We start from the raw sequence: 18,978 nt of genomic DNA, 5'->3' as shown, positions 1-18,978 counted from the left end.
ACGGTGCTGACGGAGGTCTTATCCTCTCTGGGTTGGTGGCTGAACCCCAGCTTTGTTTGTGGGGGGGATGCCATTCCATGCCCCACAGCCCTCTCTAGTCCTGACCATGGACTCATCATCTCTGGGCTGGGGCACTGACCTCGCGGACCTTCGCACACAAGGTCTTTGGTCCGCACAAGAAATAACCCTGCACATCAACGTACGGGAACTGAGATCAGTACGTCTGGCATGTCAGGTATTCCGCGAACACCTTCAGGGCCGTTGTGTCACAATCTTCACAGACAACACAACGACCATGTTTTACATCAACAAGTAAGGCGGAGCGTGGTTGTCCCTCCTCTGTCAGGAAGCCATACACCTGTGGGAATTCTGCATAGCCCACTCAATCAATTCTGTTTTCCAGAAGTGGGGATTTCCCCACATAGACCTTTTCGCCTCTCGCGAGAATCGGAAGTGCCAGGTGTTCTGCTCTTTCCAGGGGCGCTCCCCGGGCTCCCTGTCAGATGCCTTCCTGATACCGTGGAAAGACCACCTGCTCTATGCCTTTCCTCCATTCCCATTGGTCCACAAGGTCCTTCTCAAGTTACGCAGAGACAAGGCCCACTTAATCTTGATCGCTCCGGCGTGTCCCAGACAACATTGGTACACCACACTCCTTGATCTGTCGGTGACCAAACCAATTCCTCTACCACTGTGGCCGAAACTGATCACTCAGGAGCACGGCAGGTTGTGTCACCCAGACCTGCAGTCCCTCCATCTCACAGCATGGATGCTGCATGGCTAACTCAATCTGAGCTGCGTTGCTTCCGCTCAGTGCAGCAAGTACTCTTGGATAGCAGAAAGCCCTCCACTAGGTCCACATACCTGGCCAAATGGAAGCGCTTCTCCTGCTGGTGTGCCCTGGGCAATACTGTCCCTCTGGAGGTGCCAGTACCTACCATCCTAGATTATCTCTGGTCCCTGAAACAGCAAGGCTTAGCTGTCTTTATCCATCAGAGTACACCTAGCAGCGATTTCAGCCTTCCACCCTGGCGAAAATAGGCACTCGTTTTTCTCCAGTCCCATGGTCAGCAGGTTCCTCAAGGGTTTGGAACGTCTGTACCTGCAAATTCGACATCCAGCCCCTATGTGGGACCTCATTCTGGTCCTGTCTAGACTCATGGGTGCCCCCTTCAAGCCGATGGCCACCTGCTCGCTTCTGTACCTTTCCTGGAAAACAGCTTTCCTCGTCGCTATCACCTCGGTGAGACGAGTGTTGGAACTTCGGGCCCTTACATGGATTACATCATGCATCCGTGGATGCTATGACTTGGCTGGTGTCCCAAGTTACCCGCCTCACTGCCCATTCTACTCAGGCTCAAGCTTCGTCCTCCGCCTTTCTGGCTCATGTGCCCATACAGGAGATCTGTAGGGCAGCAACTTGGTCATCCGTGCATACTTTCGCTTCCCACTATGCGATAGTGCAGCAGTCCAGGGGTGATGCTGCATTCGGTTCAGCGGTCCTCCATTACGCGACTTCTAACTCCGATCCCACCGCCTAGGTAAGGCTTGGGAGTCACCTATTGGAATCGATATGAGCAAGCACTCGAAGAAGAAAAGACGGTTACTCACCTCTGTAACTGTTGTTCTTTGAGATGTGTTGCTCATATCCATTCCAAACCCGCCCTCCTTCCCTCTGTCGGAGCAGCTGACAAGAAGGAACTGAGGGCGCGCTGGGTCGGCAAGAGTCTTCTAGGAAAAGAAAGAAGAGAAACTGCTAAAGGTTTTTTAGGGGTGAAGTCAGATATTTTCCTATATTTTCATAGAGTCATACATGAATTAATTAATTAGTAAATTAAAGAGACTTTCCAATATTTCAGAGAAAACTGTAGACAAATAAGGGCCAAAAAGGATACAAGAGCTTAAACATTGAGTAATAGACAAATGGGGTGATGATTTTAGTGATCTGAGATTATTTTGATATTTTTATTTGTTTTCTTTCACAAAAATGGGAAAGAGTTTTATGACAACAGAAAACAAGAAGTCTAAGTTTAATGCAGCAGATGAATGTACTGTGGAAATGGGTATAATTTAGTCTGATTTGTATTAGGGCTGTCAAGTGATTAAAAAAATTAATCACGATTAATCGGGCGATTAAAAAAATTGATCGTGATTAATCGCGCTGTTAAACAATAATAGAATACCATTTATTTAAATTTTTTTGTTTTCTACATTTTTAAATATACTGATTTCAGTTACAACACAGAATACAAAGTGTACAGTGCTCACATTATATTTATTTTTGATTACAAATATTTGTACTGTAAAAAACAAAAGAAATAGTATTTTTCAATTCACCTAATGCAAGTACTGTAGTGTAATCTCTTTATCATGACAGTTGAATTTACAGATGTAGAATTATGTACAAAAAAACCTGCATTCAAAAATAAAACAATGTAAAACTTTAGAGCCTACAAGTCCACTCAGTCCTACTTCTTGTTCAGCCAGTCACTCAGACAAACAAGTTTGTTTATATTTGCAGAAGATAATGTTGCCCACTTCTTGTTTACAGTGTCACCTGAAAGTGAGAACAGGTGTTCGCACGGCACTGTTGTAGCCGGCATCCCAAGTTATTTACGTGCCAGATGCACTAACGATTCAGATGTCCTTTCATGCTTCAACCGCCATTCCAGAGGACGTGTCCATGCTGATGATAGGTTCTGCTCGATAATGATCCAAAGCAGTGTGGATTGACGCATGTTCATTTTCATCATCTAAGTCAGATGCCATCAGCAGAAGGTTGATTTGATTTTCTTCTTTGGTGGTTCAGTTCTGTAGTTTCTGCATCAGTGTTGCTCTTTTAAGATTTCTGAAAGCATGCTCCACACCTCATCCCTTTCAGATTTTGGAAGGCACTTCAGATTCTTAAACCTTGGGTAGAGTGCTGTAGCTATCTTTAGAAATCTCACATTGGTACCTTCTTTGCGTTTTGTCAAATCTGCAGTGAAAATGTTTTTAAAATGAAGATGTGCTGGGTCATCATCCGAGACTGCAATAGCATGAAATATATGGCAGAATGTGAATAAAACAGCAGGAGACATACAATTCTCCCCCAATGAGTTCAGTCACAAATTTAATTAACATTTTTTTTTAACGCGCGTCATCAGTATGGAAGCATGACCTCTGGAACAGTGGCTGAAGCACGAAGAGGCATATGAAGCTTTAGCACATCTGGCATGTAAATATCTCGTGACGCCGGTGTGACAGGTTAGATCACAGAAACCCCCTTGGGACTGCCAACTGATGTGCTGAGACTACCTCTGAGCCTGTTTTCCCTGGCAGCTTGGGACTTCAAAACCTTGCCTTGTTTGAGCCAGACACGTTAGCCTGCTACGTCCCACAAACTGCAGGCTTAACTGAAAATGGCTTAAGAAGTGCTCCTGTCTCCAACACTCAGGTACCCAGCTCCCAATGGGGTCCAAACCCCAAATAAATCCGTTTTACCCTGTATAAAGCTTAGACAGGGTAAACTCATAAATTGTTTGCCCTCTATAACACTGATAGGGAGAGATGCACAGCGGTTTGCCTCCTCCAGGTATTAATACATACTCTGGGTTAATTAATAAGTAAAAAGTGAGTTTATTAAATACAAAAAGTAGGATTTAAGTGGTTCCAAGTAATAACAGACAAAACAAAGTGAATTACCAAGCAAAATAAAATAAAACACGCAAGTCTAAAGCTAATACACTAAGAAAATTATTATAGATGAAATCTCACCCTCAGAGATGTTCCAATAAGTTTCTTCTACAGACTAGCCTCCTTCTAGTCTGGGTCCAGCAATCACTCACCCCCTGTGGTTATTGTCCTTTGTTCCAGTTTCTTTCAGGTAGCCTCTCCACTCCCAAAGGATATCTCTTGAGCCAGCACAAGACAAAATGGAGGGGTCTTCCAGGGGCTTAAATAGACTTTCTCTTGTGGGTGGAGACCCCTTCCTCTCTCCTATGCAGAATCCAGCTCCAAGATGGAGTTTTGGAGTCGCATGGGCAAGTCACAGGTCCATGCATGACACAGTTCCTTACGAGTGGCAGCCATTACTTACATGCTACTTTGAATGTCCCTAGGTAGACTTCTTATGTGGATTGGAGTCTTCCAAGGTTCCCTTGTCCTTTAAGTGTTTCTTGATTGGGCACTTAACTTGCAAATTCCTTTCTTAAGAAGCTGACCAAATGCCTTACTAAGGCTACTTAAAATCAAACAAGTACACAGCCAATATTCATAACTTCGAATACAAAAATGATACATGCATACAAATGGGATGAATATATTCAGTAGATCATAAACTTTGCAGAGATATATTACATGGCATATGTAGCACAAAACATATTCCAGTTATGTCATATATACATTCATAAGCATATTTCCATAAAGCATTATGGGGTGCAACGTCACAGCCGGCTATAACAGTGCCACGCAAACACTTGTTCTTTCTTTCAGGTGACATTGTAATTAAGAGGTGGGTAGCATTATCTCCCGTAAATGTAAACAACTTGTTTTTCTTAGAGATTGGCTGAACAAGAAGTAGGACTGAGTGGATTGTAGTCTCTAAAGTTTTACATTGTTTTGTTTTTTAAGTGTAGTTATGTAACAAAAAACAATCTACATTTGTAAGTTGCAGTTTCATGATAGAGATTGCACTACAGTACTTGTATGAGGTGAATTGAAAAATACTATTTCTTTTATCGTTTTTACAGTACAAATATTTGCAATAAAAATAATAAAGTGAGCACTGTACACTTTGTATTCTGTGTTGTAATTGAAATTAATATATTTGAAAACGTAGAAAGCATCCAAAATATTTAATAAATTTCAATTGATATTCTATTGTTTAACAGTGTGATTAAAACTGCGATTAATCACGATTATTTTTATCAATTGTGACTAATTTTTTTCAGTTAATCGCGTGAGTTAGCTGCGATTAATCAACAACCCTAATTTGTATAAAATATAGGGGTGTGACCTCATTTTTTAAAAAAAAAACCTACTTTAAAAAGTCACCAGAGGCACCTGACTTCTGTCCATTACTGGGAGGAGATCATCAGATTGCAAGACCCGTGTGTAATCTCCGTACCATTCCCATGTTAGAAATCTGAGTAACAGGAAACAAGGAAAGTTGAGGACTACAGATGGTATCCTAGTTGCTTTCCCACCCCCATTGATGACTGCAGTAACTGTTGCCTTTTTTGAGCTGTTATTCAATGTCCATAGATGATTTAGTGAGCAAATGCGTGACAACCAGTTGTCTCTCTGCCTTTTCTCAGGGAGGCATTAAGGTTCAAATAGCAGTATACCCAGTATCTTCTCAGTTGAGTTGACCATCCAGGAGAGCTGTAGATCTCTCTTCTACTCTAGAGATATCCATATACTTGGTGACGGGAAACCTGAATTGACTGTCATGTCAATCCTCCTCCTTTCATGACATTGTCTTGAGAGTGTGCTGTGGTGCCTCAAGAAGACAGAATATCGGTACCTACTCCCAGAGATTTGGTCGGACTGTCTTTTCCAACAGGGGCATTTGAACTTTGTCTCATCAGCAAATACAGGGTGCATTAGCTCCTTAAACAAGCAAGAGCAGTTTAAGCACCTCACCCAAAGTTAGGGTGCCTAAAATTAGGTGTGTCAGTCCTTTTTAGGCATGTAGATAAATGTGGCCTGATTTTCAGAGGGGCTGATGGTTCACCACTGTCTTTGGCTTCACTGAGAGCCATGGATTACTGAGCACATCAGGCCTCTTTTACTTAGGTACCTAACTCCATCTCTAATTTTACACATCCAAGTTTAAAACATTATCAAACATGCTTTGCATAGATAGGGGTCATATTAGCTCATCAAAGATGAACAGTGAAAGTTTGATCAGGCCAAAACTCCCAAAGGCCAGTGAACTGATGATTTGAGACCACAATGTGGAGTATTGTTTTAACTGGCTCCGGTTATATAAGTGCCTATGCTGAGGGCTTGTCTGCGTCGCCCCACAGTTTGGACTGTGATGGTGTGAATTGCTGTTTAAAGAGAACTACATAAATGTGAACTATGTACCTTTTCGTTCACACCCACATGGGGGAATTAAGTGTGTGCTGCAATTTACGTCCCCCTAGTCCAAACCACAGGGCTCTGTAGACATAGACTCAGGGAGAGCTGGAGCTGCATCAATATATTTAGTCCAGGTTCTGCTACCCTTACTCACTTGAAGTAATATCTGTCATGGTCAGTGTGACTACTTAGGGGAATACTGGTTGATATTGGAGGCTCTCTGTGTATCTGTGTCAGATTGCAAATCCTAGTTTGAATGTGGAGCTTGTTTGCCTTCTCTGCTGTTTGTTGCCTCCATATTGAGTGCTAAAAGCCACAGGAAGTGACAGGATAAATTCTTGTACCTGGCACAGGGCTAACAATAGAGGGTCATTAAACTTTGATGATCATCCATTCAAATGATGCATCTTCGAACAAAGAGCTTCTCTACCCAGGGCATACCAGTTTTTCAGTTTGAACTCCAGGGAAAAAGTAACTAAGCAAACTATTACCTGGTAAAGTACTTCAATCTCTTAACTAAACTGATCAGAGGGTCACCTCACCAAAGAGGAAGCTGTAAAAGAGAGGGTCTTTCGCTGACCACTTTGGAGAGAGAGCAGAAGGAAATTGACTGCAGAGGAAAGAGACAGATTCATGATTCAGAGGAGAAGTCATATTCAGTAAGGGGGACCCTGAACACCCCAGAAAGCCCAGAGATTGTTTGAGTAGTGAGGAAATTGAAGCAGGGAAATGCAAAAAGGTATTTTTAATTTTGTCTAGGTCTGCATAATTCTTGTCTCACTAAAGTAAAGAGTGAGTGTATTTTGAAGCTCTTACAAACCCATGAGACAGACTGCATTCACTATCATGTTTCCCTGAACAGCTGAATTGTAAATTCAGAGTACCCACAAGGTTGGATCTCTGGGAAAGGGTTTACTTAAGGTACTGGAGAGATTGGGGGTGGAACCGCAGCCAATGGGAACTGCTGGGGTGGGGCTGGGCAGCGCTAGGCCCAGAGCCCCTGAGCCAGCACCAGCCACTGCAGAAGTCACGAAGGTCACGTGAAGTCACAGGATCCGTGACTTCCGTGACCCACTTTCAGCCTTACTCATAGTTACTTGAATGTTACATTAATGAGAAGAGACCGTTGCATGTTTCATTTCATTCAGTATGGAATTAGTCTCTGGATATGTAAAATTTTAGGAAAAAATAGTTCCTATTTTAATATTAATACCGCAGTTCTATTAAGCTGTGGGATGTTGCTGAATCTTCAGATGTTTATTTTCTTTACTATGGCTAAGGATAGGTTGAAGGTTATGCCATATGTCATTGGAAAAGTATTTCTTCATCAATTTGCAGTAAGGACTCCAAATTGAACTGTCATCTAGATGAAGTAATAGTTTTGGTCATTCATAATATAATTGCTCCTTGAATAGATGGCTCCAATTAGGTTGTTCTTTGAGTGATTGCACATGTCTATTCCACTCTAGGTGAGTGTGTGTGTCCAGTGCATGGTTATCAGAAATTTTTTTCCCCTCCACCAGTACCTGTCGGGGCGGCTTGAGTGCCCTCTGCTGCCACATGCCACTGCATGCGGGTATAAAGGACGGAGCACCCCCACCCCACTCGGTTCCTTCTTACTGCCCATGATGGTTGTTGGAGTGATTACAGACTTGTAACTGCAAGTTCTTCTCTCATTCCTAGTAAAATATACCCATTTTTACTTAGAGTAATCTCGTAGTTAGAGTTTTAGGTGATGGTTAATTATAGGGTTTAGCTTTTAGGTCATAAACTGACCAGTTCAGTTTTTAGTACTGGTACCAGTGTCAGAATGATGCGTCGGTCTCTGGGGTTTTAAATCATGTTGCTAATGTAGCAAACCAATGCCAGTGAGCGTTCCGCACCCCAACTGCCTTAAGTGCTTGGAGGCGCCCCATGTGTGTGACAAATGTCACATTTTTAAAGGATTTAAGCCTTGCTCAAAAAAGGAAAAAGCGGCTGGGCTTAAGTGTATTCTTATGGAGGTGGTGCTCTGTCCTCCCTTGGAGCTGTCCAGTTTGCAACGGGCACTGGGTATGTCCGCATCGGTACAGAATGCTCCACCAAAGTTATCTGATTGAGAGCTCAGTCACTATCGCTCGTGCTGAGGAAGAAGCACAAGATATCCGAGAACATGGTATCTCACTCGTCCAGATCCACGGTACTGAAGCCTTCCAAGAGACCTGGGAAGGACATTTGAAAGGAGGCCCTCCCTGAAACACACTTCAGCTAAAACAGGGTAGTCAACTCCAGAACCTGTGCCAGAGCTGTCAAGACCGACCTCTGAAGTGCCTACTACAGCATCTTCAGGCTATCTTTCGGTGTCTCAGGGCCAAGAAGCATTACTGGCACTGTCAACACCAGAGGCACATGCAGCTTCTAGAGAGCTACTTAACCTTTTGGTGCTGGTTTTTCCAGCAGTGCAGGAAGGATATCAGCTGGTACAGGTGCCTAGGAACCCTACTCTGGCTCCTCTGAAGAATGTGGTACTGATGCCACCTACACTTTCTTACCTTGGAAGACCGTACAGTTGAGATGGAATCCAGCTATGATTTCTCCAGTATCTCCATCTCTGGGTTCTGGCTGTCAGTCTCCAGTACCAATGGGTTCTATTTTCCCATTATCAGAAGACTCAGATTCTTCATCCTCTTCAGACTCAGAGATTGGGTCCTGTGTTCCAGCCTAGGCAGGACATACATCTTTTATTAGGGACTTACGGTCCATAGTTCCTACATTTAAAAAGTGTAGCCATTATTCAATCTACCTTTGCTATGCTGGGGCTCCTAGTTAGTGTGGACAAAACATTTCTGAAGCTAGTCCAGAGAATAGAATTTATTGGAGTGTGGTCCTGTACTCTATGAAGGTCAAAGATTTTCTACAGCAATTGAGGTTAGACGTGCTGTGGGACTTGGTTCTGAAACTAAAAGCTCATCCTGTCACCACAGTATGAAGCTGCCTCAGGCTCCTAGTGCAAATGGTGGTGTGTAGCTATGTAGTGCAGCACACCAAACTGCACCTCAGATAGTTGCAAGGATGGCTATCTTCTGTGTATTCCCTGAGCCGTCATCGTCTAGGTTTGAGTACCAATGCTAATCTTGTCCTCTCTGGACTGGTGACTGGACCCTTTGAGAGTTTGTATGGTGGTCCCCTTTGCTTTGCCACAACTAGCCTTCACTTTAGGCCCAGATGCATTGGCCCCGGGTTGGGGATCCCACATTGGGTTCCTGCAGACTCAGGGTCTTTGGTCTGCCCAAGATTTGAAGATGCATATGAATGTCAGGAAATTGCGAACTGTTCATCTAGCTCATTTGACCTTCCTTCCACATATCAAGGGAAAAAATCTGCTAGTATTAACAGACAACACAGCAACTTTGTTTTATGTGAACAGGCAGGGAGAAGCCTAGTCTATTTGATTGTGCCAGGAGGTGATTCTCCTTTGGGAATTCTCCATCGCCATCTCCATTTCAGAGCTGCTTACCTTCCAGGGATGTAGAATACACTGACAGATCAGTTGAGCAGGTCCTTTACCGATCACCACGAATGGTCACTGTATCTATTGGACTAGATAACACACAGCATCCACGGCTTTCCTGGTACAAGTACCTATTCTGGACATTTGCAAAGTGGCGACTTAGTTGTCAGTGTACATGTTTGCCCATTATTATACTATTGCCATCTGTCCAGGAATGATGCCAGATTTGGACATCTTGTTCTACAATCACTGTTCAGGTAGACTCCAAGTCCACCTGCAGACCGAACTGCTTGTGAGCCACCTACATTGGAATGGACATATGCAACCACTTAAAGAAGAAAAAATGGTAACCTTTCTGTAATTGTTGTTGTTCAAGATGTGTTGCATATGTCCATACCACAACCCGCCCTCCTACCTCTCTCTATCGTAAGAAGGAACTGAAGGGAGTTGGGGTGGCTCCCCCCTTTATACCTGAAGGCAGTGGCATGTGGTAGCAGAGGGAATTTGAGCCTCCCCAACAGGTACCACTAAGGGAAAAAATCTCCGACAACTGTGAACGCGTCATGCACTCACCTACAGTGGAATGGAAATGCACAACACCTCTTGAAGAGTAACAGTTACAGAAAGGTTAGTAACCATTTTTTCCTATTATTAAATGACAAAGAAGTTAATTGTGGCTTAAGTTTTGAGAAGTGTCTTGGAATTTTTGTGAATTTGAAACTTGATTCATAATTTTGAAAAAAAAAAGAACTTCTTGTCCCTTATATTTTTGCAGTTTAGTGTACTTTTTAAGTTTTCCAACGTGAGGACAATAATAATTTTCTTTACCAGGACTTTGTTTCAGATTTTTAGATAAAGTAATAAACTTTCATTTTGTAAATAATATGTACAGTAAGAATGCATGTTTGCTTTTTTTCCAGGGTTATTTTAGTGGAATCTACAACTTACTTAACTGTACCTGAGCAATTGCATCAAGCCAGCCAAGTAAAGCAAGGCAAAACACACAGGTAGGTTTTAGAATTCAGTTACTGATTGTACATTGTGGTGTAATACAATTTTATTTGTATAACATCTTGTATGAATCTGTATCCCTAAACTTTCAAGAATTACAAAATGTGACTTTGGCATATGATAGAAATTACATAACATTTATGAAAAGACATTTTATAAATGAAATAATATTGTCAGAGGCATTGGAAAAAGATATATATTTTTAAATTAAGATCTGAAGAGATGAAAATTTGTTGAGTATGGGAGATAAGGGAAAAGGTGGACTTCAGTGATAGGAAGAAACAGCAGAACAGAGCTGTTAGAGCTAAAGTGGTGATGTGTGAAAGGACAGAGAGGACAATAGTGCTAAATGAGTGGAGGAAGTGGGGAGAGGAACCAGTCTGCCTTAGTGACATTTTATTCATTTGGAGGCTTAAAAACAAGGAAAAGTTCTTTTGGATTGAACTAGGTCCTGAACTGAACAGGCTGAAGCTGTTTCAGGAGGGGGTGAGATCTTCACATTTTTTTAGCATGTGAGAAGGCAGGTAACAAAATTCTGCACATGCTAGAGTTTTAAATCCTATATCTTTAGGAGGCCATAGACTATGGAGTTTCAAAAATGAAGATGAGAAGAGATTAATGCAAATACAGAGATCTAAGTTGAGGCAGTTATATGCACAGCCATTATTATGTAGGTGACTGTAGACAGATTTTCTGATGTATGAGGTGTGGAAGGAGAAAAGTTCAAGGTCAGGATGACTATGCTGGTAAAAATGGCCTAGAGTAGATGATAGAGGCTAGTTACAATCTGAGTGAAGGAAGAATGTTGAAGAAAGAAAGTGCTATGTTTAAGGATTCTCATCTTGCCCAAAAGAAGTACTTCTGTCTTCACCATCTGTAGCTGACAGGAGGTGAAACAAATATCCACAAGTTTATTTGTCAAGACAAAAGAGGTGGAACAGGAAGAAGTTATTGTATGTGTGAGGGAGACTGATGAGTATCACCAAGATTGATAGTCACGGATACAAGTAAGGAGAAGATAGAAAAGAGGTTTGACGCTTGTGGACTCTGTACGAATAACTGTCTTGGCACAGCAGAGGAACTACTACTACAGACATATGAAGCAATACTGTTAACTTGCCAAGAGATTTAGAATTACTTATGGTTAAGAACATTACTTTTCAAATCATAGAATGAAATATAATTTGAAATGTTCAGTTTGCTTTCTAAGTATTCTTGGCAGTAAAATGTCCCATTCACTTATTATGGAAGCTAGCTATACAGAAGGCCTATTATTATTTATCTTCCTGTCAGTACATGGTTCATTTAATTTATTCATAAGACATATTCATGATTCTAAGTTTCTCTATGATAATAACATGTAAACTACAAACAGTGTAACTGAAGGTTAATAAATCTGGGCTCTGGTGAACCAAGGCAATAACAAGTTCCAGAGTTGAAAACACTTCAAGAAAAATGCCCTATCAGCATCTGTCTCCCACTTAAAATGGGTGTGTAAGAGGATCCACCTCAAGGGCCTCTGCTGATCACAACTGCAGCAGTAATGCATGAGAAGGGTAACCTCATAGGTAACCAGATCCCAAGCAATTTAAGCTTTTTAGGTGAACACTTAGAATAATGCCCTGATCCTAACTGGTGCTTTGTGATTTGCACTTGTTGCCAATGTACTGTGTAATGCTTCCTTAATAAGCAAGGTGCAGCAATTGGTACTAATTTCAGCTTCTAAATGATTCCAAGGTTTAGCCCCATGTAAAGCCAATTGCAGCAATCTAGTATTAGCAACAAAAGTATAGATAACTGTAGCATGGTCAACATCCACGGAAAGCAGTCATATCATCGTAGTTTCACCAATTGTATATTAGAAAAATATTCTTGATCATAATTACTACTTTAACTACTTGGATCAAATAAGACCTCCAAACTGTGAGCCTGTGGGACAAATGCTGGACAAGTTGGCTCACCAGTACTTCGGGATGATTACTCCATTTTACTAACATTAGCTCAATCTTGTCTAATTATCTTAATCCAAATGTCCTTGATCTCAAATGTCCTTGATCCAGACTTGGATTAATAGTTTTATAGGTTCTAAGAGGGACCGTTGTGATCATCTAGTCTGAGACCCTGTACAGCACAGGCTGTAGAACTTCCCCAAAATAATTCCTACAGCATATGTTTTAGAAAAAAATCCAATCTTGATTTAAAAATTGTCAGTGACATAGAATCTGCCATAACCCTTAGTATATTGTTCCAGTGATTAGTTACTCTCATCATTTAAAAATGTATGCTTTATTTCCAGTCTGAATTTGTCTAGTTTCAATTTTCAGCCATTGGATCATGTTAGACCTTTCTCTGTTAGATTGAGGATCCCATTATAAAATATTTGTTCCCTATGTAGATACTTATAGACTAATCAGGTCATCTCTTGCCCTTCTCTTTGCTAAGATAAATGGTTAGAACTCTTTGAATCTGTCACTATAAGGGATGTTTTCTAATCCTTTAATCATTCTCACGGGTCTTTTCTGAACCTTCTCAAATTTATCAATATCCCTCTTGAATTATGGGCACCAGAACAGGATTCCAGCAGCAGTCATATGAATGCCAAATACAGAGGTGAAAATAACCTTTCCACTCATGTTCACTTGATAATCCACCTCCCACAAATCTCTTTTAGGATCATTGCTTCCCAGGATAGAAGCCCCTATTCTATTAGTATGGCCTACATTTTTGTTCCTAAATGTATACGTTTACATTTAACCATATTAAAACACCAAGTTTGCAAAGTGATCCGGATCACTCTGAATCAGTGACCTGTCCTTTTCATTATTTACTGCTGCCCTACTTTGTGTCATCTGCAAGCTTCATCAGTGATGACTATTTTTTTCCAGATCATTGATAAAATAATTAAATAGCATAGTGCCAAAAATCGATTCCTGCAAGACCCAAATGGAAACAGATCTAGGTGATGATGCATCTGAAGAAGTGGGGTTTTTACCCACAAAAGTTTATGCCCAAATAATCTGTTAGTCTTTAAGGTGCCACCGGACTCCTCGTTGATTTTGAGACCTATCAGTTAGCCAGTTTTCAATCCATTTAATGTTAACTTTGTTACATTCAAGTTTTTTTTAATCAAAATGTCATGAGTATCAAGTCAAAGTATATTAAGTCAACCCTATTACCATTGTCAGTCAAATTTGTAATCTCATTAAAAAAGATATTAATTTAATATGACAGGCTCTATTGTCAATAAACCCATGCTAATTTGCAGTAATTACACTACCTTCTTTTAGTGCATTATTAATCAAGTCCTGTATTTGCCACTCCATTATGTTGCCTGGGATCAGTATCAGACTGACAGGCCTGTAATTATCCAGGTCATTCCATTTACCCTTTTTAAAAATTGGCACAACATTAGCTTTCTTTCAGTCTTCTGGAACTTCCCCACTGTTCCAAGACTTACTGAAAATCAATATTAATGGTCCAATGAGTTCCTCAGCTAGCTCTTTTAAGATTCTTGGATGCAAGTTATCTGGACCTGCTGATTTTAAAATGTCTGACTATGTAGCTTCTATTTAACATTCTCCAAAGATACTAGAGGAATGGCAAGTCTGTTATCCTCACCGTATGATGAGACTGCATCATCTGTTTTTCTCCAACAGAACAGAAATATTTATTGAACACCTCTCTCTTTTCTGCATTATTAATGATAATTCTACCATTTCCATCTAGTAATGGTATAATACCATTGTCAAAATTCTTTTTGTTCCTAATATATTTAAGAAGCTTCTTATTGCCCCTAATTTTGCTGGCCATAGATTTCTCCATGTGTCCTTTGGCTTCCCTTATCAATTTTCTACAATTCCTAAATTCTGATTTATATTCCTTACTATCAACTTCTCCTTTCTTCCATTTGTATATTTTTAATTTTTTTTACAGCTGCCTCCTCTTCTCCTTCTAAACCGGGATTTAACCATCACGGCTTTCTTAGTTGTGGGATTGTGGCTTTTGGGCATCTCATAAGGTGTCCTTAAATGATTCCCAATTATCATTCAAATTTTTCTGATTAAATTCTTCCCAGCTGGCATAGCTCATCATTATTTTCAGCTTGTGAAATTAATCCTATTAAAGCGCCAAGTATATAGATTACTGGTCTGGACTTTATTCTGTTTGCACATTATAAATTTGATCATGTCACGATCACTTGTACCTAAGCTACCATTAACTTTTTTAGTTCTGTGATCAGTTCCTCTTTATGTGTTAGGGCAAGGTCTAATACAGAAGTCCCCCCTGTTTGCTGCAGCACTTTTTGAGCGAGGAAATTGTCATATACAAAGTTTAGAAATTCAAAGGATGTTATGTAGTTGCTGTGCATCAGATTCTCTATGCTCTTACACTGGCATGTAATTGGTGTGGAGAATCAATCCCTTTTTCTAAGTGGGCCAGGTGTGATGGAACTATAAGGCTGGGTTTGTTCAGCTTACACCACAGTGGATATGCCCTCATCAGCCCACCCCATCTCGGCTTTAAACCGGCTAGAGTAATGAAATAGGAAACTGCGCACGCCCAGTTGAGAGCAGGCTCAGGCAGAAGATTGATTGCCCCAAACTACCCTCTGGAACCTTTTACAGAAAAAGGAACGGAGCCACTGAAGCAATTCCATTGACATTTGCAGACGTCAACAAAAACTTGTGGTCAGGAATATCAGAAACTGCTCAGATAGATGCAAAAAATCAGCACGGGCACTTTAGCTAATCCATCGTCAGGAGATAATCAACCAATTTAACAATTGCAATTTCTTTCCCATACCCAGACCTAAATATGATTGAAATGGGATTGAGGAAACCTTACCACATCAGAAATCACTAATGTTGCTCTGCCACAACTTTCCCTATGTTTTTACATTGATGAATCCTCCATGTGTGTTCTTAACAATGAACATTTCTGGAACTGACAATAAATAACCCGCAGAGTTTGAAACCATAAAGAAAAAACTGTGTGTGCAATATACACTCCTGTATAATAAAAATACTGTGTTCGATAGTTTTGTTTTGATCAGACCAGAAATAATGTTATTTGTACTGTAGTTGTGCCCAGAGACGCCAATCAATATGGGGCCCCAGTGTGCTGAGCACTGTATAAACAAACTATAAGACAATCCTTCCCCCCCCCAAACGACTTACACCTTGTCCCTATTTAGAATTTAACAGGTAGCTATAAAACACAATGGAAGGGAGAGAATGGCGGGGGGAGGGAGAATGATGGGTTACACTAATAGGAACAAAGTTACATTTATTAGCTAAGCTTAGACGTCATAGTTTGATTTAAAATAAGTAATTGGACAGTATATATTAGAGACTTGCTAACCATCCTTTTGCCTTACCATTATCATTAGGCAGTTTATCATGGCTGTCACTGTACAGGTAGGTCATTAGAAGGGTTTTATGAAGGGTTTTATGTGCAAACTGATTGGAGAATAAAAAAAATCCTTTCCTTGGTGAAATATTTTCAGAACTACTCATTTAAAAAAGAAACACATGAAAAATTGTCAGTTTTTCTCAAGGCCAGTCCTGTCAGCATACAGTATATGCCAAATTATTGTTAGTTTGTTTACTTCCTCACTGCACTTTTTTTTTTTTTAATTAATTATTCAGAATACCAAGAAATATTCTTACATTTCTGAGTTTGGTTCTCATGCAGGTTACATCTCCAGGCAGATTGATGAGTGAAGGAAGGGGTCGTACTAAACAAAGCGGAACAACCAGTATTTCTTATTGTCATAAGATAAACAATAGATATAAATGTCGTGCGTTGTTCCAGTGTATAAATGTGGAAGATTCTGAGAGTTGTCAGTCCAACATTAATATCTTTATTCCATTATCTTCCACAAGTGCATTTTAGAAAGATATTACTAGGAGGCATTACAGTTCTGCTCAATAATTGATATAGTGTAAATTGGTTTATGCTAACTTAAAACATTCTACCTGATTTTAACTGTTTCTATAACATCAGTTACTATCCTGAGTTTTGTGGGAACATCAAAGCCCTGGTCTACACTATAGGGTTAGGTCGAATTTAGCCGTGTTAGGTCGATTTTATAATGAATGCGTCTACACAAGCAACCCCGTTCCATCGACCTAAAGGGCTCTTAAAATCGACTTCTGTACTCCCTCCCCGGCGAGGGGAGTAGCGCTAAAATTGGCCTTGCTGGGTTGAATTTGGGGTAGTGCGGACGCAAATTGACGATATTGGCCTCCGGGAGCTATCCCAGAGTGCTCCATTGTGACCGCTCTGGACAGCACTTTGAACTCCGATGCACTAGCCAGGTACACAGGAAAAGCCACGGGAACTTTTGAATTTCATTTCCTGTTTGGTCAGCGTGGCGAACTCAGCAGCACAGGTGACCATGCAGTCCCCCCAGAATCGTAGAGCATAGAATGTTTCTACGCTCCCCCTATCGTATCCATCCCTGAGGTTATCGCAGATTAGAAGGAGAAAAAAACGCACTTGTGATGCCATGTTTTCCGAGCTCATGCAGTCCTTCCACACTGATAGGGCACAGCTTAATGCATGGAGGCATTCAGTGGCAGAGGCCAGGAAAGAATTAGGTGAGCGCGAAGAGCGGAGGCAGGACGCGATGCTGAGGCTAATGGGGGAGCAAACGGACATGATGAAGCGTCTGTTGGAGCTGCAGGAAAGCCAACAAGAGCACAGACCCCCGCTGCAACCACTGTATAACCGCCTACCCTCCTCCCTATGTTCCATAGCCTCCTCACCCAGACGCTCAAGAACGCGGGGGAGGAGGCTCCGGGCACCCAGCCGCCCCACTCCAGAGGGTGGCCCAAGCAACAGAAGGCTGTCATTCAAACAGTTTGATTTTTAGTGTGGCTACAATAAGCAATGTGGCCTTGTCCTTCCCTCCTCCCCCACCCGGGCTACCTTGTCGGTTATCTCATTTTTTTTTTAATTAATAAAGAAAGAATGCATGGTTTCAAAACAATAGTTACTTTATTTCGAAGGGAGGAGGGTGGTTGGCTTACAGAGAATTAAAATCAACAAAGGGGGTGGGTTTGCATCAAGGAGAAACACACACAACTGTTACACAGAAGCCTGGCTAGTCATGAAATTGGTTTTCAAAGCCTCTCTGATGCGCAGCGTGCCTTGCTGTGCTCTTCTAATCGCCCTGGTTTCTGGCTGCTCAACATCGGATGCCAGGCAATTTGCCACAACCTCCCACTCCGCCATAAACGTCTCCCCCTTATTCTCACAGGGTATGTCTACGCTACGAAATTAGGTTGATTTTATAGAAGTTGATTTTTAGAAATCGATTTTATACAGTCGATTGCGTATGTCCACACTAAGCGCATTAAGTCGGCGGAGTGCGTCCTCGCTACCTTGGCTAGCATCGACTTACAGAGCGGTGCACTGGGTAGCTGTCCCACAGTTCCCGCAGTCTCTGCCACCCATTGGAATTCTGGGTTAAGCTCCCATTGCCTGATGGGGCAAAAACATTGTCACGGGTGGTTTTGGGTACATGTCGTCAGTCACCCCTCCCTCCGTGAAAGCAACAGCAGACAATCGTTTTGCACCAGACACCAGGGTGATTAGAAGAGCACAGCAAGGTGCGCTGCACATCAGAGAGGCTTTGAAAACCAGTTGCTGTGGTATGGCGTCTGCACAGGTAACCCAGGAAAAAAGGCAACTGACATAATGTGGACATACGCAATCGATTTCTAAAAATCGACTTCTATAAAATCGACCTAATTTCGTAGTGTAGACATACCCATAGACTATATCCTGCAAGGACATGGGATTTTAGTGAATATTTTGTATTGAGCTCTTTGCCGTTACATGGTTCAGTGTTTCTAAGTACGTTAGTAAACTGTTCCCTTGGATTCCTTCTCTCTCTGATTAATAATACATTCCCTTGCTTCTGTCTTCCTAAGTTTACTGATAAAGTAGCTGCTATATAGATTTAGATATGCCTATGGTACCTGTCACTCTTCAACTTTACTGTACACCACAGTGATGCATATGAAGAGCAAAATAATTCTGGTTTGGTGTTTGGGTATACTAGAGAGAAAGTGGAGTCAGAATGTTTCTTTTCTTCCCCCTGCCAACACACCTCTGTCAGACTAAAACAAGGTTCAGATATGATCTTGGAAACTAGCTACCATGTCTATTGGTTCTCTGTGGCCCTAAAGGAATGTGGTCAGCTAGCATGGGTGCACAGTCAGGCCCTTAACCTCCTCCCACACGTACACATGTTGTTGACAGTGGGCAGTAGGTGGGAGTGTACAATTCTTTGTTTTGGAGCAGCAGTAAGGCACTGTGCACACATCTTGCAGGCAGGAAGGGTCAAGAACCTATCACTTTTCGGCAACTCCTTTGCTCACCCATGTCACATCATACTCAAA

At 41.5% G+C, this 18,978-nt stretch overlaps 1 protein-coding gene across 1 annotated transcript in view; it reads left to right on the top strand.

The window, feature by feature from the left end:
* Nucleotides 1-18,978, top strand: part of LOC112104196 (cilia- and flagella-associated protein 47) — a 698,279-nt gene that overhangs the window by 241,598 nt on the left and 437,703 nt on the right. The window contains exon 40 of the mRNA XM_029910741.1: nt 10,477-10,563. Within this exon, the coding sequence (XP_029766601.1) occupies nt 10,477-10,563 (87 nt within the window). The remainder of the gene's footprint in view (nt 1-10,476; nt 10,564-18,978) is intronic.

Source organism: Terrapene carolina, unplaced genomic scaffold (assembly GCF_002925995.2).
Source record: "Terrapene carolina triunguis isolate 2854851 unplaced genomic scaffold, T_m_triunguis-2.0 Scaffold22, whole genome shotgun sequence".
In the NCBI taxonomy this organism is placed as follows: domain Eukaryota; kingdom Metazoa; phylum Chordata; order Testudines; family Emydidae; genus Terrapene; species Terrapene triunguis.
Note: the sequence above shows the minus strand (reverse complement) of the source record. Positions and strands in the feature narration are given on the sequence as shown.